The sequence below is a fragment of the Huiozyma naganishii genome, chromosome 2 (assembly GCF_000348985.1).
Source record: "Huiozyma naganishii CBS 8797 chromosome 2, complete genome".
Classification (NCBI taxonomy): Eukaryota; Fungi; Ascomycota; class Saccharomycetes; order Saccharomycetales; family Saccharomycetaceae; genus Huiozyma; species Huiozyma naganishii.
Window position 1 is genome coordinate 69,433 of NC_035923.1, and position 26,343 is coordinate 95,775.

At 52.8% G+C, this 26,343-nt stretch overlaps 17 protein-coding genes across 17 annotated transcripts; 11 read left to right on the plus strand and 6 right to left on the minus strand.

Annotated features, from left to right (window-relative positions):
• Nucleotides 1–42: 42 nt before the first annotated feature.
• VID30 (glucose-induced degradation complex subunit VID30) lies at nt 43–2,358 on the plus strand (the record flags this gene model as incomplete). The annotated part of the gene is made up of 1 exon (XM_022611314.1): nt 43–2,358. One exon carries the CDS (start codon nt 43–45, stop codon nt 2,356–2,358), a length of 2,316 nt encoding a protein of 771 aa, XP_022462736.1.
• A 96-nt stretch (nt 2,359–2,454) lies between these two features.
• OST5 (dolichyl-diphosphooligosaccharide--protein glycotransferase subunit) lies at nt 2,455–2,827 on the minus strand (the record flags this gene model as incomplete). The annotated part of the gene is made up of 2 exons (XM_022611316.1): nt 2,455–2,703; nt 2,807–2,827. The coding sequence occupies 2 exons, from the start codon at nt 2,825–2,827 to the stop codon at nt 2,455–2,457; spliced, it is 270 nt and encodes an 89-aa protein (XP_022462737.1).
• A 209-nt stretch (nt 2,828–3,036) lies between these two features.
• On the plus strand, nt 3,037–3,477 carry MTC3 (Mtc3p; the record flags this gene model as incomplete). Its single annotated transcript, XM_022611317.1, has 1 exon — nt 3,037–3,477. One exon carries the CDS (start codon nt 3,037–3,039, stop codon nt 3,475–3,477), a length of 441 nt encoding a protein of 146 aa, XP_022462738.1.
• Nucleotides 3,478–3,764: 287 nt separating this feature from the next.
• Nucleotides 3,765–4,775, plus strand: VRG4 (GDP-mannose transporter; the record flags this gene model as incomplete). Its single annotated transcript, XM_022611318.1, has 1 exon — nt 3,765–4,775. One exon carries the CDS (start codon nt 3,765–3,767, stop codon nt 4,773–4,775), a length of 1,011 nt encoding a protein of 336 aa, XP_022462739.1.
• A 90-nt stretch (nt 4,776–4,865) lies between these two features.
• Nucleotides 4,866–5,729, minus strand: SDT1 (nucleotidase; the record flags this gene model as incomplete). Its single annotated transcript, XM_022611319.1, has 1 exon — nt 4,866–5,729. One exon carries the CDS (start codon nt 5,727–5,729, stop codon nt 4,866–4,868), a length of 864 nt encoding a protein of 287 aa, XP_022462740.1.
• A 1,403-nt stretch (nt 5,730–7,132) lies between these two features.
• Nucleotides 7,133–9,115, plus strand: ARB1 (ATP-binding cassette family ATPase ARB1; the record flags this gene model as incomplete). The annotated part of the gene is made up of 1 exon (XM_022611320.1): nt 7,133–9,115. One exon carries the CDS (start codon nt 7,133–7,135, stop codon nt 9,113–9,115), a length of 1,983 nt encoding a protein of 660 aa, XP_022462741.1.
• A 166-nt stretch (nt 9,116–9,281) lies between these two features.
• KNAG0B00470 (uncharacterized protein) lies at nt 9,282–10,391 on the minus strand (the record flags this gene model as incomplete). The annotated part of the gene is made up of 1 exon (XM_022611321.1): nt 9,282–10,391. One exon carries the CDS (start codon nt 10,389–10,391, stop codon nt 9,282–9,284), a length of 1,110 nt encoding a protein of 369 aa, XP_022462742.1.
• Nucleotides 10,392–10,502: 111 nt separating this feature from the next.
• On the minus strand, nt 10,503–11,390 carry NIF3 (uncharacterized protein; the record flags this gene model as incomplete). Its single annotated transcript, XM_022611322.1, has 1 exon — nt 10,503–11,390. The coding sequence occupies one exon, from the start codon at nt 11,388–11,390 to the stop codon at nt 10,503–10,505; it is 888 nt and encodes a 295-aa protein (XP_022462743.1).
• A 153-nt stretch (nt 11,391–11,543) lies between these two features.
• COQ6 (putative N,N-dimethylaniline monooxygenase COQ6) lies at nt 11,544–13,022 on the plus strand (the record flags this gene model as incomplete). The annotated part of the gene is made up of 1 exon (XM_022611323.1): nt 11,544–13,022. The coding sequence occupies one exon, from the start codon at nt 11,544–11,546 to the stop codon at nt 13,020–13,022; it is 1,479 nt and encodes a 492-aa protein (XP_022462744.1).
• Nucleotides 13,023–13,172: 150 nt separating this feature from the next.
• Nucleotides 13,173–13,427, plus strand: BOL2 (Bol2p; the record flags this gene model as incomplete). The annotated part of the gene is made up of 1 exon (XM_022611324.1): nt 13,173–13,427. The coding sequence occupies one exon, from the start codon at nt 13,173–13,175 to the stop codon at nt 13,425–13,427; it is 255 nt and encodes an 84-aa protein (XP_022462745.1).
• A 168-nt stretch (nt 13,428–13,595) lies between these two features.
• MDM34 (ERMES complex subunit MDM34) lies at nt 13,596–15,125 on the minus strand (the record flags this gene model as incomplete). Its single annotated transcript, XM_022611325.1, has 1 exon — nt 13,596–15,125. One exon carries the CDS (start codon nt 15,123–15,125, stop codon nt 13,596–13,598), a length of 1,530 nt encoding a protein of 509 aa, XP_022462746.1.
• Nucleotides 15,126–15,612: 487 nt separating this feature from the next.
• On the plus strand, nt 15,613–17,784 carry KIP3 (tubulin-dependent ATPase KIP3; the record flags this gene model as incomplete). The annotated part of the gene is made up of 1 exon (XM_022611328.1): nt 15,613–17,784. The coding sequence occupies one exon, from the start codon at nt 15,613–15,615 to the stop codon at nt 17,782–17,784; it is 2,172 nt and encodes a 723-aa protein (XP_022462747.1).
• A 1,243-nt stretch (nt 17,785–19,027) lies between these two features.
• On the plus strand, nt 19,028–20,425 carry CLG1 (Clg1p; the record flags this gene model as incomplete). The annotated part of the gene is made up of 1 exon (XM_022611329.1): nt 19,028–20,425. The coding sequence occupies one exon, from the start codon at nt 19,028–19,030 to the stop codon at nt 20,423–20,425; it is 1,398 nt and encodes a 465-aa protein (XP_022462748.1).
• Nucleotides 20,426–20,894: 469 nt separating this feature from the next.
• On the minus strand, nt 20,895–22,226 carry SKI8 (SKI complex subunit WD repeat protein SKI8; the record flags this gene model as incomplete). Its single annotated transcript, XM_022611330.1, has 1 exon — nt 20,895–22,226. The coding sequence occupies one exon, from the start codon at nt 22,224–22,226 to the stop codon at nt 20,895–20,897; it is 1,332 nt and encodes a 443-aa protein (XP_022462749.1).
• A 397-nt stretch (nt 22,227–22,623) lies between these two features.
• On the plus strand, nt 22,624–23,673 carry VAM7 (Vam7p; the record flags this gene model as incomplete). The annotated part of the gene is made up of 1 exon (XM_022611331.1): nt 22,624–23,673. One exon carries the CDS (start codon nt 22,624–22,626, stop codon nt 23,671–23,673), a length of 1,050 nt encoding a protein of 349 aa, XP_022462750.1.
• A 130-nt stretch (nt 23,674–23,803) lies between these two features.
• NCS6 (Ncs6p) lies at nt 23,804–24,931 on the plus strand (the record flags this gene model as incomplete). The annotated part of the gene is made up of 1 exon (XM_022611332.1): nt 23,804–24,931. One exon carries the CDS (start codon nt 23,804–23,806, stop codon nt 24,929–24,931), a length of 1,128 nt encoding a protein of 375 aa, XP_022462751.1.
• A 433-nt stretch (nt 24,932–25,364) lies between these two features.
• On the plus strand, nt 25,365–26,042 carry YPT32 (Rab family GTPase YPT32; the record flags this gene model as incomplete). The annotated part of the gene is made up of 1 exon (XM_022611333.1): nt 25,365–26,042. One exon carries the CDS (start codon nt 25,365–25,367, stop codon nt 26,040–26,042), a length of 678 nt encoding a protein of 225 aa, XP_022462752.1.
• Between the last annotated feature and the right edge of the window lie 301 nt (nt 26,043–26,343).

The following is a 26,343-nucleotide window of genomic DNA, read 5'->3' on the forward strand; positions in this document are numbered from 1 at the left end:
AAACGGGGCATATTCAAGCAAAGGTATACGTGTGTAGCGAAAATGGATCCGATAGACAGGCAGTTTTTGAGTGTCTTGTTCCCGCAGTACCTGATGAAGCAGCCGATAGGTTCTGAGCTTGTTGGGCTTTACAACAGCCACAAGTGGCTACTGCAGAAGCTGTGTGGGAAGCAGGACGACTGTGTGTCACGAGGGGTAATACCGCAAGGTACTCCCCTGCCCGTGGCAACAAAGAAGGAAATGTGGAAGGGGTTGATGAGGTTGGGCGTTTTGGGAACGCTGCCCTACGATTCCGCCGACGACTCGTACCTTGTGCAATTGTACCAGTACTTCTACCCGTTTAATTCCCTGCTAGAACAGTTCCATATAAACTACGACGATACTCGCGGGGGCTTGCTAGTTGACACTGATCAGATGGAAGTGGATAAAACGGAAGAACCAAACGGGCGGGAAACTGCTGCTACGGAGAAGTTGGTAGGGATGGATATATACGATACCATTGGGTACAGGCTCCCCACGAGATGGGAGAAGCCTGATAACGACCGACTGAACCTGTCGATCAAGAACCTCAGAGTTTCCCTCAATAAGAACTGGGTGGAGTTACCGAAGTTGGAGAGCAAGCCAAGAACTCTATCCGCGTCTTCTGCAGGTAGTAATGGAAACGTCATCGGCACGATCAATCAGCTGAATGGCCTGAGAAATGATAACAGCGCCATCAGCAGTGGCAGTACCAGCAACAACAACAACAGTAGTAATAGCAAAACAGATTACGCTTTCCTTTCCGCAAACGAGTCGATTCCGTATCGCGACCTCGGCGTATTTTACTACGAAGTCACAGTAGAATCAAACGCTGACACCAACGACCCGATATCCAGTGCCATCGATGTTTTGCTCGGGTTTAAGTACTCCTCTAGTGCTGTGCTGGATCTTGGAATAGCGTCGAATCAACCTCGACGGAACACTGCAGCAACGGTAAGCCCCATGGATCGTGAACTGGACGATGATGAAGAGGAAGACAACGACCTTGAAAACGACGTGGACTATCCTGACTCAGTGATGTCTGGGGACTACACATCGCGCACATATTTCAAGAACAAGGCCTCGACAGTGTATGGTTCGGCATACCGCGGGTTTTTCGGTTATTGTAGTTTGGACGGTAAAGTATACTCCGGGAGGCATTCCAGCGAGTATTCGTCTAAGTTAAAAGTGAACGATACCATTGGATGTGGATTTGACTTCATCAACTCGAGCATTTTTTTCACCAAGAATGGGAACTACCTTGGTGAGGCGTTCGTAGGGCTCCCTGAATCCGCCTTTGTCCCGTCAATCGCATTGAAATCTAGCAACGGGAATTACAAGAACGATTTTACCCTAAAGACTAACTTTGGTCTGTTAGAGGAGTTCACTTTTAACATCGTCGGATATTGCGACCAACGCAAGGGTGAATGTTACGCGAATGTGGTGGATATCCATTCGCGGAAGACTGCGGAACCCTACCCAATGGATGACACCACTTTCGCCAAAGTCACGAAACCCCTGCTGAAATGGGACAGAAGGTGGTACGACTATTCAGGTGGTGGTGATCCGATGAACACTTTGAGTGAAAGAGACGCCTCGTTACAGGACTCGCTAAATTATTTGATAAACGACTATTTGGTACTTGAAGGTATGGTGGACGTCGCGAAGAGTTTTCTACAGGACTTGCGCGAGGATTGCCCTGAGCAGGATAACTCAGAAGAGTCAAAAGTGATCTCGCGCATTGAGAGCCGGATTTGTGATCAAGAGAAACTCGTTCTTCTCAGACAGAAACTTCGGAAGTACGTCAATGACGGAGCGCTGGACAAGTGTGTTGCGTATTTGAACAGTGAGATCCCCGGGTTGCTGGAGTCCAACGCAGAAGTGTCCTTTGAGATTGATCTGGCGCGGTTCATACTGGGAATCATGAGCGGGGAACCCGTTGCGAGGAGTATCGAGACGGGCCAGGATCTATCGCTTAAATGTAGCACGAACAGTGCGATCTCCGAGGAGACGCGGACGTGGTTCCAAGCGCGACTCGGAAACGTATCCTCTCTGTTGGCATACGAGGATCCTATGACGCAAGCTCCCAAGGAACTTATGGTGTACATGACTCCGGAGTACCTTCAGGAGCGGTTATTCCAGGAGATCAACGCGAGCATATTGTCTTTCAATAACGAGTCCCAGGAGTCCCTGCTGGAACAAGTCATTGGGTCGACAAGGTCAATGCTCGGTATTCTACAGGAGAACAGCAGTGATTTGTATCCTTTGGACGGGCCCGCGCTAGTGAATTCCGCCTATTACCGGGGGATGAACTTGGACGAGGATATTTTGAAGTTATAATGTGAGAGCTGTACCTACAGCCACCGTTCTTTAGAACGCTTATTTGGTACATACGATATACATAATTGTACGCCTTGTACAGTGGTGGAAACATGTTCAGACGTAGACACCAAAAGAGTTCGAAGTGAATATCGTCGCAAGAGCAAAGAACACGCTCGCTAGTCCACTCAACAGAGTGTACTTCGAGATCTTCGACAGGGATAATTTGTTGCCCTCGTTGGAGTAGAGCACCACGAGCGCGAACGACCCGAGCAGCAGTGTAACGATTGCGGCAACCATTGCATACCTCGGCTGTAAGTCCAGAGCTATAATTGGGCCTACCGTGGCAGTGGACTGCAAATCTTTCTGCGAATGAATGTGTCGAGAGAAGCCAATCGAGCAAATGTGTTAGTAATTAGTCAAGGGGGGGAGCGGAAGAGAATGCCGTATAACGAACAAACACACATACAAATAGTTCCTCGTATGCCATTGTGATTGCGGTTGATCCAGGTGTTATGTTCACTGCTCGACTGACGAATCAAACACAGTGGACGGTGACAGTGAGAGAGTGTTTTGTATTTAAAATTAAATGCTGCTAAGACGAAGAGAAGGGCGGAGCGGGAGGTGCACAGAACCGTGGTTACAGAGAGTGTAGAGACGATGCTACGTGTTTCCAAAGTGCGTGCATTTGTGATCCCAATGCAGCAACCTCTAACTCGAATGTTGGGATTCCGCCGGCCATTCTCCTACAAATCCACCTGCCTGCAGAGAGAAGTACACCAGACCCGTTGCGATAACACCACCAGCACAACTGAATACACTCCACCGGATGCTATCAACAGGGCACCGGAGGAGTGGGACCGTCTATTGCCCGCTGTACAGGAGGAGATCAAGGAGTACATTGACTGGACAATGACCGGTGACTGGCGCGACATGCCCGCGCGCGACACGAGATACGCTTACTATTTGTCCTACGGGTCCTGGGGCCCCCGTTCACCACATGGCACTGCCCGCACGGCCTCCGGAGCGTACATCGCCTCCCGAATGCTGTTCAACGCTACGCTGTTCGCCGCCGTGTGCGTCTCGCTGATCAATTGGCGCCGCGACCGCCGTCACCTCGTCGAGGAATCGACCGTGTAGCACCAAGTGTTGCAGCCTCATCGACCCAGAGGACCCATCTACTCTGCCGTGTTGCTGCCCCATGGGTCTGGTACTCACCTAAAACCCGAATGGTAGCGCCGTCTTACCGCTCCAAAATTTACCCGGTTTTTGGTATTTTGAAAAGAAAAATTCTTCAAATTCAAAATTTTGAACTTCGTGGCTTTTTTGCTGTTGCTGCTGCTGTTGTTGACTGTTGATGGTTGTTGTTGATGGTTGATTGTTGGTTCGCTCGGTCTGTGCACCGATAATAAACTACTCCAGTGAGAATGTCTGAACTGAAAGCTAATCCAGGGCACAATCCGTGGGCGTCCGTCGCCAATTCCGGGCCGATCTCGATTCTTTCGTACTGTGGGTCGTCGATTCTGATGACCGTGACGAACAAGTTCGTTGTGAACCTGGAGAACTTCAATATGAACTTTGTGATGCTGTTTGTGCAGTCGCTTGTGTGCACCCTATTGCTTGTCGTTTTGCGGTTGCTTGGGTACGCGAAGTTCAGGTCTTTGAACAAAACTGACGCGAAGAATTGGTTTCCTATCTCCGTGTTGCTCGTGCTGATGATTTATACTTCTTCGAAGGCGTTGCAGTTCTTGGCTGTGCCCATTTACACCATCTTCAAGAACTTGACCATTATTTTGATCGCATACGGTGAAGTGCTGTACTTTGGTGGCAGTGTCACGTCGATGGAATTGTCATCCTTCTTGCTGATGGTTCTGTCCTCCGTGGTGGCCACTTGGGGGGACCAACAGGCCATAGCGTCCAAGGCTGCTAGTTCTGCCGTCGGTTCTACTGCTGGGGAATCCATGCTCAACCCAGGGTACTTCTGGATGTTTACCAACTGTATATCCTCCGCCATGTTCGTGCTTATCATGAGGAAGAGAATTAAGTTGACAAACTTCAAGGATTTCGACACCATGTTCTACAATAACGTGCTTGCCTTACCTATTTTGCTTGTGGCCTCATTCTGCGTCGAGGACTGGTCCTCCGCTAACTTGGCCACAAACCTCGCAAAGGACTCCGTTACAGCGATGGTTATCTCCGGTATGGCCTCCGTCGGGATCTCGTACTGTTCAGGGTGGTGTGTCCGTGTCACCTCCTCGACCACGTACTCAATGGTCGGCGCTTTGAACAAGCTACCGATCGCTCTGTCGGGGCTTGTCTTCTTCGACGCACCAAGAAACTTCCTGTCCATCTTCTCCATCTTCCTCGGGTTCCTCTCGGGACTCATCTACGCCGTCGCCAAACAAAAGAAGCAACAGGCGCAAGCGGGGCGCAAGTGAGCATGCCTCTTCATCTCTCTATAGATTTTATACGCGTATGTTTATAAATGTACCAACTTATATGCCAATTCTAGTCTCTATGACGGTGTGTCAGTCCCTCGTGAACAGTTCAGGTGCCACGAGGGGCAATTGTGTGATCCTCTCTACGACGCTTGCGCCCTCTGGGCTGTCCCCCAAGATATCGTGCATGTCATCCCTCGCATGCTCGACGACGTGGATACACCGTTCCATGCCCAGTTGCAACCCAGTATGTACGTTGTTCCCGCTGTCGTCAATGAAGTGGAACTGCTCGTAACTGTGCACCCCAGTGTGCTTCTTCACTTTGTCGAAAGCCTTCACATCCGGCTTGCAAACGATGGAGTCCAGCTCCGCATAGTCGCAGTAAGTGAGCCCGTCGAACAAGTCGGCGACCCCCAGAAGGCTCACACACCGTACTGCGTGGTTCCTATACGCGTTCGTAAACAGCCACAACTTCTCGAACTTCCCACTGCTTCGCAACTGTAGAAGCATCTGGCGGAGCTCCAAGTCTGGGGAGAGTATATCCTGTAGGGGCAACGCGTCGTCGACCATGCGGTTGTACTCCATCGCGTCGACACCGTGCCACATGACGAGCCCGCGGATCGCAAGCCCGTATTCCTTGTAATACCGTCTGTTCATCTCGCACGCGGTCGCGTGGTCCAACTCGAGCGTGTGTTGGAAGTACCGCACGATGTACTGTTGCATCAGGTCGTGGATCCGTGTAGAGGACCGATACAGACAGTTATCGATGTCGAACAGGAACACCTTCCCCTCCGTGGGGGTACCGTCACCGTCGCCACCGTTGGAACAAGGTCCAAGCTCGAAGTTCAACCGACAGCCTGGGTGCGTCAGGGACGCCAAGTGCTGCCTGTTCAGCAACAGTTGCTCCTCGATGGACTCCTTGTACCGCTGTACATCATCCTCTAGTACCGTCATCTAGTTGCTGGCGATGTGGAAGTGTGCGCTGAGTGTGGCTTCCAAGTCTCTTGTTCATCTTACATACTCGTTACAAACCGTATTTTATCGTCGATGAGCTCTTCGAAGTTGGACTCATGGTAGCGGGCCATGACCGCCTGCAGTTGCGCCGTTGCCGTCGCAGTGGACGTTTCCAGTAGCGTGGTGGAGTCGTCGTGGTGCTGTTGCTGCGCCCGCTGCAAAACAGCGGTCAATTTGGCCTTCACTTGCGCAAACGATTCCCCTCCGTCGTACTTCGCCAACTTCGCGACTGCGTCGAGGGTGACCAAGAGCAGCTTGTAGAACCGGACGCGGCCGTCCGTGACGAGCCCGCTCGCCGTGTACTCCGCTGCCTCGATCCCCTCGGGCAACTGCAGGGACAGTGCACTTTGTACTTGCACGTCGCACTTCTCCAGTTGTTCGATGGACTCATAGATACTCCTCTGGAGTTGCGCAGCGGCCTCTGCCCGGAACCCTTCGTTGGTGTGTAGGAACTCTTCCAGTGGTGCTGCCTCGTTCTGCTGTTGTTCTTGTCCCAGGAGCAGAGTGACGACATGGTCCCTGAACTTCGCCGCAAGGGACTCGTCGTAGTGCAGTGGACGGTCGTTCACTGGGGGGGAGTACAGCACGTACAACCGCACTAGTTGTTCTGCGGGCAAGTCCAGCCGCGGCGCGTGCTCACAAGGTGTCGGAGCAGCAAGTTGTTGTGTTCAGTGACCGTTTCAGTGTACTGTTCAGGGAGTGTTCCGTTGTGCCAGGGCACTGTGTCGATGGCTTGTTGCAATGCTGCTGTGTGTCCCAACTCGACGAACTGCTTCACGGCGATGCCCCATTTTGCCACGGCAATGAGAGTGGGGGTAGACCTGGGGGTGGATACACCTGCTGGGGGTGTAGCCCCCGCAGGTGTCAGTGGTGGTGCCAGCGGGCGTAACTCCGGCAGCTTGTCCAGCAGGAAAGTCTCATCATCGAAGCACAACTTCTAAAGACTCGTCGACCCCGGCCATCGCAGCGTAAACCCCACGGACCTGCTCCGTGACGGCAAGGACATCGCCGTAGTGCCACTGCAGCGCCTGCGCGAGCTCCCCGTCACACCGAGCCAACTGGTCCCTCGTATCCCTCAGCACGTCGCGCACCCCGGCGACATGCCTCTCCTCGAACAACCGCACCAGACGGTCCTCCAACGTTCCTGAAGCCATTCCGCGCGCGGGAAAAGACTCAATTGACAGCTCGCAACACGTACAGACCCACTGGGCGAACCCAGCCAACCCTCAGCCCTCGCCATCAACGGTCCAGAGGGTCCTCTTCGTCATCGTCCGCTCGTCATCGTCAGAGATTGTGAAATATCACCAGCGACGATTGTGAAAAAAAATTTTTCACTTTTTGCGATGACCTCCCAAAAATTTGATATAAAGCGACTGCTGCCGTTGACGGAGGGATTGCCGGGGATAGTGGGTATTGGGGGGGTTGTTGGGCCAGTGGGATACAGTACGGACACACCAAGCACCGATATGCCACCAGTTTCTGCATCGAAAGCGAAGAGAGAAGCGAAGAAGGCCGAGAAGGAGGCCGCTAAGGCCGCGAAGGGCACCGCGGATGCCGATGGGAAAAAGACTTCGCGGTTTGCGTCGAAGAAAAACGGCCCCAAGGCTGTTGAGCAGCTGACTGATGAGGAGATTGCCGCGAGGGAGATTGCCAATTTGAAGTTGCAGCAGGATAAGGAGGGGCTTTCCGACAGAGTGACCACTGGTGTGCTTGCGTCGTTAGAGACTTCGCGGGACGTTAAGTTGACCTCTGTGTCGCTGCTGTTCCATGGTAAAGTGCTTATCCAGGACTCGACGCTCGAGCTGAACTACGGGAGACGTTACGGTTTACTCGGGGAGAACGGGTGTGGGAAGTCCACTTTCTTGAAGGCGCTTGCCACGAGGGAGTACCCGATTCCAGAGCACATCGATATTTACCTGTTGGATGAGCCAGCTGAGCCATCAGAGTGGTCCGCGTTGGAGTACGTTGTGCGTGAGGCGCAGGCAGAATTGAAGAGGCTAGAGGACCTTGTTGAAAAGTACATCATTGAGGAGGGACCCGAATGCCCACTTCTAGATCCAATCTATGAGCGGATGGACTCGCTGGACCCGGACACGTTCGAGTCCCGTGCAGCGGTCATCTTGATCGGTCTTGGGTTCAACAGTAAAACCATTTTGAAGAAGACTAAGGACATGTCCGGTGGGTGGAAGATGCGTGTCGCTTTGGCAAAGGCTCTTTTCGTCAAGCCAACTCTGCTGTTGTTGGATGACCCAACTGCACATTTGGATTTGGAGGCCTGTGTCTGGCTGGAGGAGTACTTGAAGCGGTTCGACAGGACGCTGGTCCTCGTGTCGCACTCGCAGGATTTCTTGAACGGGGTCTGTTCCAACATGATCGACATGCGTGAGCAGAGACTCTTGGCCTACGGTGGTAACTACGATTCGTACGTCAAGACGAGATCGGAACAGGAAACCAACCAGATGAAGCAGTACGCTAAGCAACAGGAGGAAATCGCACATATCAAGAAGTTCATCGCCTCTGCAGGTACGTACGCGAACTTGGTCAGACAGGCCAAGTCACGTCAAAAGATTCTGGATAAGATGGAAGCGGATGGGCTCATCAAGCCAGTCGCCCACGAACGTGTGTTTACCTTCAGATTCCCAGAGGTCGAGAGATTGCCACCTCCAGTGCTTGCCTTCGACAACATATCGTTTGCATACGACGGGAAGAAAGAACACAACCTGTACGAAAATTTGGACTTCGGTGTTGACATGGACTCCAGAATCGCCCTTGTCGGGCCTAACGGTGTTGGGAAATCCACGCTACTGAAGATTATGACCGGGGAATTGATGGCACAGACTGGGCGTGTCTCCAGACACACTCACGTCAAGCTTGGTGTCTACTCGCAACATTCTCAGGATCAACTGGACTTGACGAAATCCGCTCTGGAGTTCGTTAGAGACAAGTACTCAAACATCTCGCAGGACTTCCAGTACTGGAGAGGCCAACTGGGTCGTTTCGGGTTGACCGGTGAGGGTCAGACAGTGCAGATGGGTACGCTATCCGAGGGCCAACGGTCGCGTGTTGTGTTTGCCCTGCTGGCACTAGAACAACCAAACGTGCTACTGCTGGATGAACCTACCAACGGTCTAGATATCCCCACGATCGACTCGCTTGCGGACGCTATCAACGCGTTCAACGGTGGTGTTGTCGTTGTCTCGCACGATTTCAGACTACTGGACAAGATCGCAAAGGATATCTACGTCGTCGAGCACAAGACTGCCACGAGATGGAACGGGTCTATCCTCGAGTACAAGAACAAACTGGCAAAGAATGTCGTGTTGTGATTTGGGGGGAAGATCCTCGCGCCAATGTACATTAACTCTTGTCTTTCTCTACATACACATAACCTATACACCTTTTCTTACAACCAAAACTTATTTAATAGATCATCATATCAGGGTCGGTATCCTCTTGAGCATGGGCGTCGTTCTCGTTCTCGAGTACAATGTTTTACAGGAAGCTTGGCTTGGGTAAGTTTGATTCCTGAGGCACATTTGTAGCGAAGGACGCCCCCGCGAAGGAGTGCGGTTGCCCCGCACGCTTCCTCTTGTCTGTGCGTTGTCCTCTCTGTCGTTTTGCAGCGTCTTCCGGCCGTGCCATGACTGCAGTGGTCTTCCCCACTGAGCTCTGGCTCGACGGTCTTGTTGTAGCGGGACTTGAAGTGGGCAAAGTTGGTGGTAAAGTTACAGGAGCCGATATCAGATTGTAGTTGTTGCCGTTGCCGTTGCCATTCGGTTGCATTGCTGGAAGGTACGGGTACCCTGGCAACTGGTACGGATGTGGCTGCATGAATTGTTGCGGTGCTTGGGGCAACCCCAAGAACGGCTGACCCGGTGGCAGCCCCGGTGGGAGTCCCTGGGGCAACCCTTGCGGTAGTGGCAGCCCCTGCATTGGTGGACCACCTCTGGGCATGCCGTTCGGTGACACGGGCATTGGACCCATGTACGGTTGGACGCCATGCGGAGACGTTACAGGGTATGCCTGTTGCTGCTGTTGCGGTGGTGGACCGGGGCGAGGACTGACCTGTTTAGAATTCCATATGGCGTTCCCGTGTAGCAACATGGCAGGATTGTTGATGCTGCTGCTGTTGTTGTTGTTTGTAAGTTGCGTTGGTATCGTTCCCGGGGTCGTTATGGGCGAAACCATGTAAGTAGCTAGCGGCGCGTCGTTGGAAGCGGCGGTGGCCTCGCCATCGAGCACAAGTCTCTTGAGCGACGCCGACGCCGACTGTGCTGGCGATCCAACTGCTCTTTCTCGACGTCCATCGTGGCTTGCTCCGTGCCCAAAATCTGGTCTCTCCCCGTTGGGCAGCGACTGCTCCCTGAGGTAACGATCACGACCTCGACCACCGCTAGCATTGCCAGAAGTACTACCATCTGTGGCACTACTGTTCTTCTTGCCCTGTCGCTTCTTCCTCTTATCCCTTGCACCTGCTGCAGCCAAGGCGGGCGACGCACTGCGCGAGCCCCGCCCGACCCCAGGGGCCGCTGGAGCCGACGTGTTCTTCCCGTGTGCCGGGAGCAGCCGCGACCTGTTGAAGTACCTCGTATCTGAGGACATGTGCTCTGTTATGTTGCCTTGTATCCTTGTAGTTGGTGTTTTAGCACTACACAGTGTAGTTGTTAATTACTTACAGCTTTATGTAACGCAGTAGTGCTAGACCAACGACGGTCATGCGAGCACCAGCGGGTCCCTGTCACGTTCGCTGACGATGCAATCGATGCCCTCGCTTTGTAGTTTGCCCAGGAGCACTTCGCGGAGGTACCGTCTTTCCGTGTTGGAGTGGTTACACACGATGGCGACCTTTCCGGACTCTTTGATCCTGAGCAACTCGTGGTGGGAGAGTTCCCCGGTGAGGTACACGTCTACCTTGTTTGGGTCTGGGATGTTCTTGAACACGGAGGAGCCGCTGCCAGCGCACAGCGCCACTGTGGACACTGGTGGAGCAGCTGACGTGTCACTGACGCTGTCTGGCAGTGCAACCTGGACGTGTGCCACGCCCAGCGTGCACTTGACGTTCTGTATCAGTAGGGACAGTGGGGTAGGATCCCTGAAGGAGACAAGCCGACCGTAGCCTACTTTCCCGGCGTCTTCAGCGTCCCTGTGAGCCACGGATTCAATGGGCGTCATGCTGACGATCTTGTCCCGGTCGTCTGCTGCGACACAACCGAGTGCAAGCCAGTCGTTGATCCCACCGCTAGCAGCGTCCATCGCCGTGTGTGGGGAGTACACGGACACCCCCTGCTGGATCAGCTGGATGGCACTGGCGTGCTGTGGGTTCCGGTCGCCGTCGATGAACCGCCAACTGGGGAACACGAACGGGTGGTACGCAATGACCAAGTTGCAGCGTTGGTCGACAGCCTCCTGTGCAACGGCCCGCGTGAGGTCCACGGTCAGCAGAACCCGGGCAGCAGTGCTGCCAGTGCTGCCAGTGCCGCCCGTGGCACAGTTTAGTAACAGACCAGTGTTATCCCATGCCGAGTCCGCGTACGACTCCGGGAACCACTTCTGGAACACCCGCAGAACCTCTTGCAGCGTCTTCTTACTCAATGCTGGCATTGCAACTGGAGTCTTGCAGGTGAGGGAGGTTGTTGTCGAAGGTCGTTGTTGTTGCTTCGTTTATAATTAAGAAGTAAGGAACAACACTACCACTACTACAAGTACCACTACACCACCACAAGACACTTAATTGATGCTGCGTTCACGGTTGGGATGGTGCAGGCAGGTGGCGCGGTTTGCCACGCAGCGTGGGGCAGTGAAGGCGAAGACGAAGACGACGGACGTGTTGATCGTGGGAGGGGCCCCGCTGGGTTGACTTTGGCAACGGCGATCAAGCAGAACCCGGTGCTGGCGCACTACGACACGACCCTCGTCGACGGGGCGCCGTTATCCGAGACATTGACTCGGTTCAGGAGGGACCCACCCATTGAGTACACGAACAGGGTTGTGTCTGTGACGCCGCAGACGTTGCAGTTCCTCGAGGGGACGCTTGGCGTGCAATTGGATCACGCCCGTATGCAGCCCTACGATGGGGTTTACGTCTCCGATGGGGTGTCCAACGTCGCGCTGGACCTCGCGCGCGAGGAGATGCTGTACATGGTCGAGATTCTGAACGTGCAGAGCTCGCTGTGGGCGAAACTGGCAGAGACGGAGTCCTCAGCGGGGGCCAATGGGCTTCACCTTGTTGACCAGTGCAAAGTTGAATCCATTGAGAGCTCGTCACCGGATGGGGACCCGACCGCGTGGCCCCTGGTGAAGTTGAGTAACGGGGACTCGTACAAGACCCGTTTGCTCGTCGGCGCAGATGGGTTCAATTCTCCAGTGCGCCGGTTCGCGAAGCTGAACTCTCGCGGATGGGCCTACGACACCTTTGGGCTTGTCGCGACACTGAAGCTGGACACGGCACACCGTGGGCCCGTGCACAAGCTGCGCGGGTGGCAGCGGTTCCTCAAGACGGGACCCATCGCTCACTTGCCCCTGCCGGGGGACAACGCCACGCTCGTGTGGAGCACCAGTGGTGGGGAACTCTCGCAACTGTTGATGGATATGGACCCGGAACTGTTCCCGCACATGATCAACGCTGCGTTCGTGCTAGACCAGGCAGACATGGATTACTACTTTGACCAATTGGCCCAGGCGAAAGCGCAACAGCAAGAACAGTCAACCCGTCGTGGTAACACAACGGCCATGCTCATCGAGGATATCCGCGCTCGGATCAACGACAAGTGGGATAACCTCAGGGACGAATCCGAGATTGACGAGAACTTCCCGCCGCAGGTGCGTGCCGTGGTCCCCAACACAAGGGCCCGGTTCCCTTTGAAGTTGTCCCACGCGGACAAATACGTTACAGACCGCGTGGCACTCGTCGGTGACGCTGCGCACACTACTCACCCGCTGGCCGGACAGGGGCTCAACATGGGCCAACACGACGTCGAGCAACTTTCGCGGGCGCTTGAGCGTGCGACTCTACGCGGGCTCGACATCGGGTCCCTGCTTGCGCTGGAGCCCTTCTGGGCACACAGCTACCCGTTCAATGACGAGCGGTTGAACCTCGCAGACCGGGTGCACAAGATCTACCATACGGACGCACTGCCCGTCGTCGCGATGCGGAGCGCGGGCCTTTCGCTGATCAGCCACCTCGACCCGGTCAAGAACATGATATTGGGCACGCTGACGGGTGGGGCCAAGTAATGCCCCCTCTGCTACTCTACCTTATTCTACTATATACTCTGTACCTAACACATACGGCTCTTGATGATTAATTGATGCAGTTTAAGAAGTTGAACAGTTGAAGAGTACCAGACAGGACTCAGGACAGTGAGAAAACGGAACACGGGCAGCATGTTCACTGAGGCAGACTTGCGCACAAAGATCGAGCAGACGGTGCCCCGGGTGTACAACGTAATCGTGACGGACCTGTCGTACGGTTGCGGGCAGTCCTTCGATGTCGTGGTGGTGAGCGATGAGTTCGCGCAGAAGAACAAGATTCAGCGCAGCAGGATTGTCAATGCCGCGCTTAAGGAGGAGCTTAAGAGCATCCACGCGTTCAGTTGTAAGTGCTACACGGAGGAAGAGTGGTCTAAGATCGTCGTGTAGCCTTCTACTGCTAGGGTGAAGAACGTCTTACAAGAACAGCATCGCGGTATTGTCAGATACATATGTGTACGTAACTCCGTGTGTGACATCTAATATCAGTAACTATAGGATGTGAAGGCTCTGCCATGTAATTAGCTACTACGTATCTATGTACAGTGTGTCGCGAGCTCAATGGGCAACGGTGTATGGGGGCGGCGACACCGTGGGCGAGACCGTCTGCTTGTGAGGTTGATAATGCTGGCTCCCCCACTTGTGGCCCGTGCTATTGCTTATCCCAACGTAGTATATCGAGTTTGTCACTGACGGGCTGCTGATCCGCCTTGGTGGGGTTATCTTCTCCTTTGCCTTTGGGATTATGAGTTCCTCGAGAGGTAGGTCGCCGTACAGTGGCCGTGTCAACTCAGGCGTACAGCTCTTCGGGAAGTGTCCCTGCACGGCCTCGGGAGACGAGTACCTGCTCGTCAACGGCGTGGTCGGTATCTTCATGAGCGCCGTAGGTGCTGGCGTGCGCTGCATCGTTTGTTTTACGGTATCATCATTTTGACGTTTCTTCTTCCCCAGCTTGATGACTCTTCTGCGCGGGGTCTTGACACTGTCCTTCGAGTCATCCGTGTAGCTTCTCTCGTAGAGCTTATTTTGAATATCTATTATCGTGGTCAAGTCGTACTTCCTCTCTCGCAGGACGACCTCTGGGAGCAAGTTGTCCTTGTTCCCCGTTTGCGAATAGTTTATCCTTGAGAGACGATAGTATGGCATGTAGTAGTTTGTCAGCGACGGCATCCTGGAGATGAACCTGTACAGATTCTGTTTCTCGAGACACCCTGTTATGTTGGCCATCTTATGCAACTCGGACGTTCCATGCAGGGACAGCGTGTGTCTCGAGGAAACGATCGTCGAAAGCCGCAGCATGTTTTTCGGAGACAACTCGGCGAAGTCCGTCTCGTCGAAGGTCACGCAAGGTGCGGTCTGTTCCGTGAGTCCCTGTACCGTCTTGGCCAAGTTCTCCGCAGGAGAATTGGCCGCGTTGTTGTGGAACCAGTTCTGCGAGGTGTTGAAGATAACCGAGGGGAGCACCTCCTTGAACAGCGTGTGCATGGACTCCTTGAGCCGCTTCTCTATGGTTGTCTGCAAGATCTTTATCGAGCAGTCGAAGTCAAAGTCGAGACTGACGTCGTTGAAGGAAATGCTGACGCCGTAGTTCCTCATGAAGATGTTCGTAATCGCCTCGAGTCGTACGTTTGAGAAAGTCATCGTGATGGGTACTTTAAAGGAGGAGTTTTCGACGAGCTGCGGCGTGACAAACTCGGGCGAATCCCCCAACACAACCATCATCAAATTAGCCTCGATGACGGTCTCCAGCTGTATCTTCGCGTCCCTGCAGGACAGCTTGCATATGCCCTTGACGAGCGACCGCGGTTGCGTCGTAATATCCAAGTCCAGGATCTCCACTTGTGGCACCGTCGGGAAGTCCACCATGTTGATCTTCACGTCGCTCTTCAGTATATCCGATGGCTTCATGGCCCCCGCCCTGTGGGCCCTGTCGTCACCAACACAGGACCCGCGTACACTCTGCGCAGAGGGAACACCCGCGGCAGCGCTTGTGCCCAACGCCTTGCTCAACACCGCAGTCAGCTTGCTGCGCACTTTGTAATTGAACGACGGGTCTCGGAACAACTGCTCATTAAATCTAAACGACATGGTGTGTGTGTGCTTATACCTCCGTGGATGGTCTACCGTCCTCGCAACTGTCTGTCCCCTGTGAAGTCTGTGACCTCTGCGATATCGTTGTTTTGTTGCTTATTTAATTATTTCAAGATGAGGCGGCCAATAGCAGCGATGTAAAAGCCTGTTCGTGCAGTGGTGGTCCCCCGAGCACAGTCACTGCAGACCCTGTCGTGTGTACACCCCTACAGATTGTACAGCACAGTCACACGCAGAGAGAGCGTTCCCAATTCCTGCCGTCGCAAGTTGTAAACTACTCTGCACTTCGTTAAGAATATTGAAGTGTAAACAAAGGATCATCTCAGCGACAACAACGACGACAAGAGGCTCAGAGACGCCCCCGCCACGGTCGTGTGCTCGAGAGTAAGAGTAAGCTGGAGGTTTACTCTTTAAATTTGGCAGTTGGTGTTTGATGACGACGTTTCTGGATACAGGAGGGGAGAAGTCCGTTCGGGAGCGGGCGATGCCGCCCGTGCGAGAGGTGCCAACGCAGCCACTGAGACAGTCGTCGATCGTGGTTGCTGTGCGGGTGCGGCCCTTCACTGCAGAGGAGATCTTGCAGTTGTTGCCAGGGGAGCTCGCGGAGGGCAGGCGTGTTACGATTGGTGAACGGCGGTTGTCGCTGGCTTCGTCTAGTGGGGAAGATGGACAAGTAGCTACCACTACGGGGAAGTTCCGGCAAGGTGGAATCTGGAAGTTGGTGGATTGTGTGGACGATAAGATGATTGTGTTTGACCCTGTGGGGAGGAATCCACTCAATAGGCTCAGCGAGACAGCATTAAACTCGATGGCATGGAGAAAGCAAAATGGTTCTGGTGGTGGTGGTGCGGGGAGTACGCTCCGCAGGAGGAGGAACAGGCGGTCTACTGGTAGTGCGGACGAGACCAAGTTCGTATTTGACAAGCTGTTCGATACAGACGTCTCGCAGGAGGACGTTTACAGGGGCACGACGAGCACACTGCTGGACTCTGTGCTCGATGGGTTCAACGGGACCGTCTTCGCGTACGGTGCCACCGGGTGTGGGAAGACGTACACGGTGAGCGGGACTCGCGAGAACCCAGGGATAATATTCAGGACCATGGAGGAGCTCTTTGTCAAGATGGATGCCCTTGCGGGCACCAAGGACTTCGAGCTCACGGTTTCGTTTCTAGAGATATACAACGAGACGATCCACGACCTGCTGAGCCCGGATACACCGCCGCAGAAGCTCGTTATTCGCGAGGACAGCAACGAGAAGATATCCGTGTCGAACTTGTCGTACCACTCGCCGCGTAGCGTCCAGGACGTCTTGGACCTTGTGATTCGCGGGAACGACAACAGGACGACTTCGCCGACGGAGGCCAATTCCGTGTCCTCCAGGTCGCACGCCGTCTTGCAGATACACATCATGCAGCGGAACAAGCTCGTGGACTTGAAGGAGCACCAAACGTTCGGCACGTTGTCGATCATAGATCTTGCCGGGAGCGAGCGTGCCGCGGCGACGAAGAACAGGGGCCGGCGGCTCCACGAGGGCGCAAACATCAACCGGTCGCTTCTAGCGCTCGGGAATTGCATTAACGCTCTGTGTAGCAACGACGGCTCCCATCGGAACCAGCATGTGCCTTACAGGGACTCCAAACTGACACGGCTTTTGAAGTTCTCCCTTGGTGGGAATTGCAAGACGGTGATGATCGTTTGCATATCGCCGAGCAGTGCGCACTACGATGAGACGCTGAACACGCTGAAGTACGCGAACCGGGCGAAGGAGATCAAGACGAAGGTCATTCGGAACCACCAGACTCTAAACCGACATGTCGCTTCGTATTTGAAGATGATCACTGAACAGAAGCGAACGATCGATGAGCTGGAGGCCCGACAGGCGCAGATGGTGCAAGTGGGCATCACGAATTACAAGTTAGCGATTGAGAAGATAGAGAGAAGCATAGAGGAGGTTGTCGGGAACGTGTGCAAGCAGCTTTCCAGCAAGTCGTTCCAAAACATCAAGCTTTTGAAGGCGCTGACGTTGACGAAGCGCACGTTACTGCAACTGATCGTGATAGAGGTCGAGAACGTACTTGCGATTGTCTCAGAGTGGACGGACCAACGGATCATAGAAACTTGCGAGCGGGTTATCCGACAGATGCAAGAGCAAGTGAAGCTTCTGGAGGACCGGTTCGACACTGCCACGGAGTTGAACCTTGTGGTCGAGCACAGTCGGGAGATCGACCTGAAACGACTACGAGAGATGGAACACTGGGACGACACGGTGCACCTGCGCAGTTTCGAGGCGCGGCTGGACCTGGTCTACGAGAGTCTGCAGAAGAGCATCCTTATCGAATCGAGCAACATGACCGAGGAACTGATGAACGACCCGGCATTACGGGCCCGGTTCAACTTCCTGTCCAAAGTGCTTGTCAGTGAGGACCAAGATATCGTCGCAGCACTCGAGGAAATTTCAAGTGCGGTCGACGCAGACTTCGAGCGGTTTGTCGCACCGTACAAACGAGAACGTCAGGACGGCCTCGGCCTCCTCCGCACTGTCGGTACGAGAACCGCCTACACCACCAAAGAGGTCCCGATGGGGGCCACCTGGCCGAGAACCCCCGAGAGGAGACGACACCCCGGGGGAGGATCCGCCGCGCGCCGTGGTGGCTGACCAGCCGGGAAACTACAGCGTCATGGACGTCGACCCGGAGCACACGTGTGTCCCGAGGGAACCCACGGCCGCGCCTCTACTCCCTCGGACTCGACGCCAGCCACTCACAAGCTTCAAGATAGCTCCGAAGGGCTAGCCACTGCTACTACCACCACTACTAATAATAGTACTACTGTGCGAAAACGCATCACTCTGCACGGCGCTCTCTTTTATTTCCTCTTTGGGCGATGTCCGAAAAAGGAAAAAAAAAGAAAAGCGACAAAAAAAAGAAATTAAAAACAAAAAAGAAAATTTTTTATAAAAAAAAACGACGAAATGTTGAGAGTTTTGACGCTTTCACGGCTCCTCGAGCTGTTTTTGGAGGGTTGCAGGAGGCCAGGTAAGCCCTCTCTGTGTTACTCAGTCACCCAACCTCACACAAATTCACCACTTCCTCCACCACCACCACATCCCCCTTCCCCCGTTTTCAGACACTTCCTCTGTTTGAAAATACAAGCGTTTACCACCAAGGGAAAAGAAAAAGAAGAAAGCAGGATAATAGAGAAGAACAGGACATAAGAAGGAGAGTCTAAACACGCTTTTCTTTTTTCTATTTGCTTTTCACACTTTTAAAGAACCTACGAGCGGTTTTCAAACTCTTTGCGGTTTTCCATTCTGCTAATATCATCTTTGTGATCCCCTCGAACGAACAAACACAAAGGAGAAATAAAATATAGTACACTGTATTATAATCTCTTTCCACTACTATAAGCTAATCTGGGCGGTGAATACAAAGGATATAGCCACGGTTTGTAACGAGAAAGCAAAGTAAGTCATCTTTCTATCTCATTATCGAATTTCCACTTCTTTCTCTTTTTGGCGGTTCACAAAGGCTGGTTTCATTTACTCTTCAACACATTAATTGTTGAATCAAATCCCGCTGTTAGTTTTTCATTTTCTATAGAGGAATAGAGAAGGGATTGATATTACAGCTTTCGGTCAGTGGTTTTTGTTCATTCTTATCGCTACTATAAGGAAAAGGATAGTTATTAAGTTAATTTGTCCGGTAAGAAGGAATAAATCACTACAACAGCATCGTCATTCATAGGTATTGACTGCTTCGCTTCGGCTAGTCTCTTCCGGTACACAGATAACGATGACCGGTTACTACGCTATGGAGGACTTGGGGTATGGGATACCCCACTTCCAGTCACAGTTTGCAGACGGTTACGGTTACCCACCTCAGCAACAACAACAACACGGTATGATACAGCATGTTGGGACCGGGATCCCACCTGTGCTACACGAATACTACCCACACAATGTACAGGCGCAACACCAATATTCCGACCCAGCACACGTGCTACCTCTCCCCAAACCACAGTATTACAACCGCTGTGTCAACAACGCTTCGTACCAACATCCAGGGTCCTACCACAGCACTGCTGTGCCACATCAGCAACCAACAATATTACCCCCACCGGGAATGTCGTACACGGGCCAGATGGGTCTGCCCGTACAGTTGCCACTACCAAGACAGCAATCGCCTCTGGCGTTCTCACAACCAGTCGCAGCAGCGGCAGCAGCAGGTGCACCACCAACCGTGTTGGTGCAAGTACCAACGACAACAATGCCAGCTACATTCCCGAATGAAAAAGTCAATGGAGGTGTCTCGCAAGTGCTCGACTACAATATCGATATCATGTCCGAGTACGTCGTCAAGAGTGCATACATCGCGTTCGGTCAAAAGTTCGACTTGGAGGGACCGCAGAGAGCCACGGATCTGCTTTTCGTCAAGAGTATCAAGTCCGTGCTGAACGCAACGAGGCTCCCCTCTGTTTCAATATTCTTAAGTCTGGACTTCCTGTTCAAGTATCTACAGAAGGATCCAGAGGCGTTTAGACACGGCGACGACCTGGACACAATCATGCAGGGCGCGTACCAGAATGTCATTCTCGGGTTCGTTCTTGCGAACAAATTCAACGACGACAAAACGTTCACGAACAGCTCCTGGTCGCAAGCGTCCAGCTTGGAACTGAGCGTCATCAACCAACTGGAGAGACACTGGCTCGAAGTGTTTGAGTGGGACCTCTACGATGATAGGTTCCAGTACTACGAGGATTTTGCACACTCCTTCGACGTGTTCGTCCTAGAGAAGCAGCAGCAGCAACAGCAACAACAAAAGCAACAACAATCTGCTTCACAGAGCTCAACACCAATGCTCTCGGGGGCACCTTCCGAAAACATACAGTTTTGTTCGTCGCCAATAACACCAGTTTTCTCATCGACTTTTGATGAAACGTTCAACGTCGAATGCAACAATAACTACAGCCTTATCAACATCGTGGACTACCCTTATTACAACGTGTCGTCTCCAGTCATGGCTACAATGAAGGACAACGACTTTAGCAACGTGAACGGGTTCAACTACGACTTCTACAATTTTAGTTCTGCGTACGCCGCACCGGCGCCGGCACCTCCACTCCCAAGGGTCATTCCAGCTCCGATGCAACACCAGCATGCCGCCCCGGCCCAGGCACCGGTATCCGTACCGACGCTCCACTTCAACTACAACAACAATCCTACATGGAACAATACAGACCTAACCAATTTCCACGTCAGTTCAATGAGAAACAACACTTCATACTCTGCTGTTTGTTAATCCGTTTTTTCGACAACTCAACTAACCATAAAATAAAACAAAATAAAACAAAAGACGTGGAACACTTTGACGAAGGTTGCTTCCAGTTCCCGACTTCAACTTATCAATACACAAAATCAATAGTAACGGTACCGAGTCGTGCTGTTGGGAGAAACAAACTAGTTTATTTGTTCTTCATTTTCCAAATAACAAAAGACCAAAAAAACATCGTACAGTTTAAGTTTCTTGGAAGTTTCTTCAAGATATTGCGATAGTTCTTTGAATCAATAGTATAACTTTTTTCCCCCTTTCCCCCTTACATTTTATTTATTCTTTTTACTTCCTCTTTTAATTCAATACTTTATACATACGTCTACTTTCTTTTGAACGCTCGTTGTGAAGGATCTCAGGACTTCGTTTCTTTCAGTTTCTACTACTGCTATTACTATATGCGTACGTTGTGTATATGCAAGTGGGAAATGGCCTTGTCTCAGTTGCCTCCGGCCTCTCTATACCATCTTATACTCCTGTCCATACAGACACAACAGATCCCCTCGTTTGTTTCGTTGCCCATCCCAGAACGGACGCCCTTTCCGAAGTATTGGACGTCGAAGATGGGCGGGTACTTCAACGAGTCACCGTTTTCGTCCTCCAAGAGGATCTCGTCTTCTTGCTCTATATCACCCGCTGTTATGTTCAAAGTACAGACTCTGTCACGTTCTTTGACGTCCCACACACGTAGTTTACTGTCGTACCCGCAGGTGACCAAGTACTCCCCAGAAGAATTGAAGCACAGGCCAAAAACCCACCCGTTATGCGCAAATGTGCCCACGCTGCTACCGCTGGTATTCTGCCTCGCGGCCAGGTTCGTGCTCGTCGGGACACTCAAGTTACCGATGCGTTCGCCGAACTCGGTTTCGTAAAGAGTAACGCATCCAAAGGACCCAAGATCGTTTCCGACCGCGAGGAGTGTCCCCTTTGGCGAAAACTCCAAACAACGCACAGAATTGCTGTTCTGCTCCGTGCCGTGCATCCCGAAACTCTCGAATGTGTATATCGGCCTCAATGTGCTCAATTGGAAGACTACAACAGTCCCGTTGGCAAACCCGGTGGCCAGAAGCCCCATAGCGGACGAGACGGCGACACAGGTGCCAAGGGTTGGGGTACCCACGCATGGTATCTGGCCCTGGGATTCCAAGTTGAACGTTGCGTCCTCTGAGACCGTGAGCCGCCAGACGTATGTGGTCCCCTTGACGTCTACCGCGGCGAGTCTGTGTAAGACGGCCAGATCATCAGATTTGACCCACTTGACAGCCCAATACGACTTCTTATTCTCTTGAGCGGTTAGCAGCCCTGTGAAAGGCTGGAATGCGTCGTTAACGATCCTGTAGAAGAATATGTCACCGGAGAAGGACACAGCAGCGACGATCAGCACGGTCCCGAAACTCTCCGCTGAGTAAAACGCGTCCACATGGTGCAGCCCGGATACATGCACATGCTGAGTCGCTACTGGTGTCAGCTTCGCCAGAGCGTCATCCTCACTCAGCTTGTTAGACCACAATTTAATGTATCCGTCCCCGCTGCACGTTATAGTGTACGGATTTGTCACGCAGACGGCGTAAATGTCCGCATCGTGCGCCTTACCGACATTGGCCGTGGGTATAAACAGTTTCGACATTTCCTGGATATGTTCTAATTGCGAGGGATACCAATGTGCTGAGCTCCTTACTGCAAGCTGTTCATCTTGGTGATATACTATTGAATACTTTGAATCTTTTAACAAAATTGGCACCTTCCAACAAGACACGACATGGTACCGCATGGTGTCTTCTGTAGGTCTTCGAAACGTTCTGTGCCGCGTTTGGAATAGGTGGACACAGTGCTGTGGGAGTGGATGGGCATGGAATCGCCCCTCCCGTCGCAGAACACCCGTACTGATCTTGATAAGTAGCAATAGTAGAATCTGTTTCGGACACTATAAAAGATGCCTTACTGAGTTACCGCTGTGTACACTCTACAAACGACTTCCCCCTTTTTGGATACACACGGTGTGATACGACGTAATCTGACTTCGAAGAGACCGACCGCCTTGGAAGTTCATTTGAATATCAGTCAGTTAACGCCTTCAACATCAACTAAAAACTGTATCATCACTTCACTTCAAGAGGGAAGGACCTCAACACCTCCCTGTGTACACTCTAGTTGAAGTCAGTGGAGTAATGGGCAGCAACAGTATACGCAGGATGCATGTGCAGGTGGTAATAGAGAGAGCTGAGCTTGTGCAGCGGTCGTACATGGAGTACTCTGTCTGTATCAGAATCATCGATAACGGGCTGGTCCTCTGGAATGCCCTGTTGAAGAAACGGTTCTCGGACTTTGTGACGTTGGTCAAGCAATTACTGCGGGAGACCGGATCCGACACGGTCCCCTACGAACTACCGGAGAGACGCTTTAGTCTGTGGACTGGCAGGCGAAGCGTTATCTCAGAAGCCGTAGTGCAAGAGCGGAAGGTCAAACTGGCGAAGTTTCTCTACGATATGTTGAACGACTCGTTTGATGTCAAGTGGAAGAGTTGTAAGGCGCTGGTACCGTTTCTAGGGATCCCTGCTCCGTGGCCAGAATTCGTCGCGAATCTGGTGAGCAGCAGCAGGGGAGGCCATCAGGCGACAATGAGCTGGCTTGAGCAATTCAGAAACTGCAAGACGTCGCTGGAGCAGTTGAGGCATTCTGTAGACTCGAAACCTGCTGCGCAGATGCAGTTACGGTTGCAGATTGCTGCGCTGGAAAAGTCGCTGAAGTCGGATGAGTCGATTGAGCGGGGCGAGAGGGACAGGCGCCATAACCTGCTGAGCACGCTGAGACAGGACATAAACGACGTCTCATTAAAACCGCAACTACATGTTCACTCGTCCTCGCAGTCGGAGTCGCAGTCACAATCCGAGAGATTATTCCCAGACACCCCCGCGGCGGACTCCATCTCGCAGAGACCCGCGGTCGGCAGACGTCGTCTTGGGGAGACTGCTGAGACGGAGACTTTGAATAACCAGGGGCTTCTCCAGTTAAACACCACGAAGATGCAAGCTCAGGACGTAGAGATTCTACAGTTGAGGGACGCCGTGCGGAGGCAGAAGCAGCTGTCGCTCGCGATGAACGAGGAGCTGGAGCAACAAAACGAGCTGCTGGACTCCTTCAATTCCGAGGTCGACCACACGGCGGCTAAGATGGCACGGGCCCATCGGGATGCCAAGCGGTTCAACGAGCGTGTATAGAGAGCTTGTTCTACCGGGTGTCATAAAGTGAAAAATTTCAGTAGAAAATTGGCGATGAGCAAACACACTGAGACGTCGTTTGGGTAAGAGGGACTTAGAGACGGGAGGCGAGACATTAAACGCACCAAAGATGTCCTACACTGCCCCATCTGACCCGGTGAACAAGAAACCTGTCAAAGTTGCGCAACTATGCGATCTGTGCCACTGCCGGAAGGCTGTGCTGAAGAGGCCCAAGAACTTGCAGAAACTGTGCAAGGAATGTTTCTTCGATGTGTTTGAGACGGAGATCCACAACACTATTGTCGATAACAAACTGTTTCACAGGGGGGAGAAGATAGCCGTCGGGGCTTCCGGTGGTAAAGATTCGACTGTTCTGGCGCACATGATGAAATTCTTGAACGACAAGTACGACTACGGCATACAAATATACTTGCTGAGCATCGACGAGGGGATTGTCGGGTACCGTGACGACTCGCTTGCTACTGTACAGCGGAACCAGAAGCAGTACGGTTTGCCCCTCGAGATCTTCTCCTTCAAGGACCTGTACGGGTGGACAATGGACGAGATAGTGTCCGTCGCAGGGATTCGAAACAGTTGCACGTACTGTGGTGTACTGCGGCGACAGTCGCTAGACCGTGGAGCACAGAAGCTGGGGATCCAACATGTGGTCACGGGCCACAACGCAGACGACATGGCCGAGACCGTGCTGATGAACATCCTGCGTGGGGACGTCGCTCGGCTGGAGAAGTCGACCTCGATTCTGACTAGCAGCAAGGGCTCGCCGATCAAGCGATCCAAGCCGTTCAAGTACTGCTACCAGAAGGAGATCGTGCTGTACGCACACTACAGGAAGCTGGACTACTTTTCGACGGAGTGCACATATGCGCCGGAGGCCTTCCGGGGCACCGCAAGAGAGTTGATGAAGAACCTCGAGGTCGTCCGCCCAAGCTGCATCATTGATATCATCCACAGCGGGGAAAACCTGTTCCTGAAACCCGCTGCTGGTGGTCGCCGCCAGGGCCGCCGCCGCGGCCCTGGCACAACCAGTGCAAACACCACCTCTACAACTACTAGTACGGGCCCTGTCGACGGCAGCCGTTGCGAGCGATGCAATTACCTGTCGCGCAACCGGATCTGCAAAGCGTGCATGCTGCTGGAGGACCTGGACAAGAACCGCGCGGCCGTCACAATTGAGACAGACACGTCCCACGACGGTGCCGCCAAGACACTCCGGTCCCTCGAGCGCCTGGCCTTCTAGCGTCGCCGTCACCGTCGCCGTGGTCGACCGTCACCGTGTATGGCATCACCGGAATCACAGTCTGCTAGCGCCGCATGGATTTTTTTGCAGAGCGCATTACCCGCACATCGCGTTGCACGAAACCTGTTTTTTTTCTTTCGAAGAAACGAATCCGTTTCTTCGAACGACGAACAACGCGATTGTTGTGTGTATAAGTGTCGTTTCTGGGTTCTGGGGAGTGTACAGTTCTGTGCAGAACAGAACAGTTTGGGTGTTGGAAACGAGGGAGACAGTCGGGGATCAAGTGTATTTGCGATTGTCCCTTTTTACTCTTCTATTTTTTTGTTATTATTCGTGAGCATCTCTGTGTTTTGAAATAGATCCTGTTTGATACTACAGTTATACTTGTTAGTACGGCTCAATACACACACTACTACTACTACTACTATCAACGATGAGCAACGAGGATTACGGTTACGACTACGACTATCTGTTCAAGATTGTGCTGATTGGGGACTCCGGGGTCGGGAAGTCGAATCTGCTGTCGCGTTTCACGACTAACGAGTTCAACATCGAGTCGAAGTCCACGATTGGTGTTGAGTTTGCGACGCGGACGATCGAGGTTGAGGGGAAGAAGATCAAGGCCCAGATCTGGGACACCGCCGGACAGGAGCGGTACCGTGCGATCACCTCCGCTTACTACAGGGGTGCTGTCGGAGCGCTGATCGTGTACGACATAAGTAAGTCCTCCACGTACGAGAACTGCAACCACTGGCTCACTGAGCTGCGTGAGAACGCGGACGATAACGTTGCAGTCGGGTTGATTGGGAACAAGTCCGATCTTGCGCATTTGAGGGCTGTCCCCACAGATGAGGCGAAGAACTTCGCACAGGAGAACCAGTTGCTGTTTACGGAGACCAGTGCTCTAAACAGCGAGAACGTTGACCAGGCGTTCAGGGAACTCATCACAGCGATATACCAGATGGTCAGCAAGCACCAAGTGGACCTGGATAACAGCAACGGCCAAGGCGCGGCCGGCGCGGGCAACGGCGCCCCCAGGGGACCCACCATCAGTCTCACACCAACGCCCAACGAGAAATCCAAGAAGAACAGTTCAAGTAACTGTTGTTAAGGGGAGAAGAAGAGTGAGGCACACCAGCGAACATGGAATGGTTTCGTCTCTCCTGCAGCCAGCATGTATAACAAGTATCATAGTTAACTTAAACAAAAATGGAATGAAAAGAACAAAGCAAACGCACTACGTCTAACGCAGCGTGCGAGATACGAAAGAGAACCTCGCCCGCTGCCCTGGCCGCCAAGTGACGTGTATCCCACATACAGTTCAAAACTGCAAGAAGTTTTTCCGGGCGGCCGCAGAGTGGTTTTTCCGGCAAACGAAACTGCTTCCCTCCGTTCTTCCCCGGCGGTTTCTC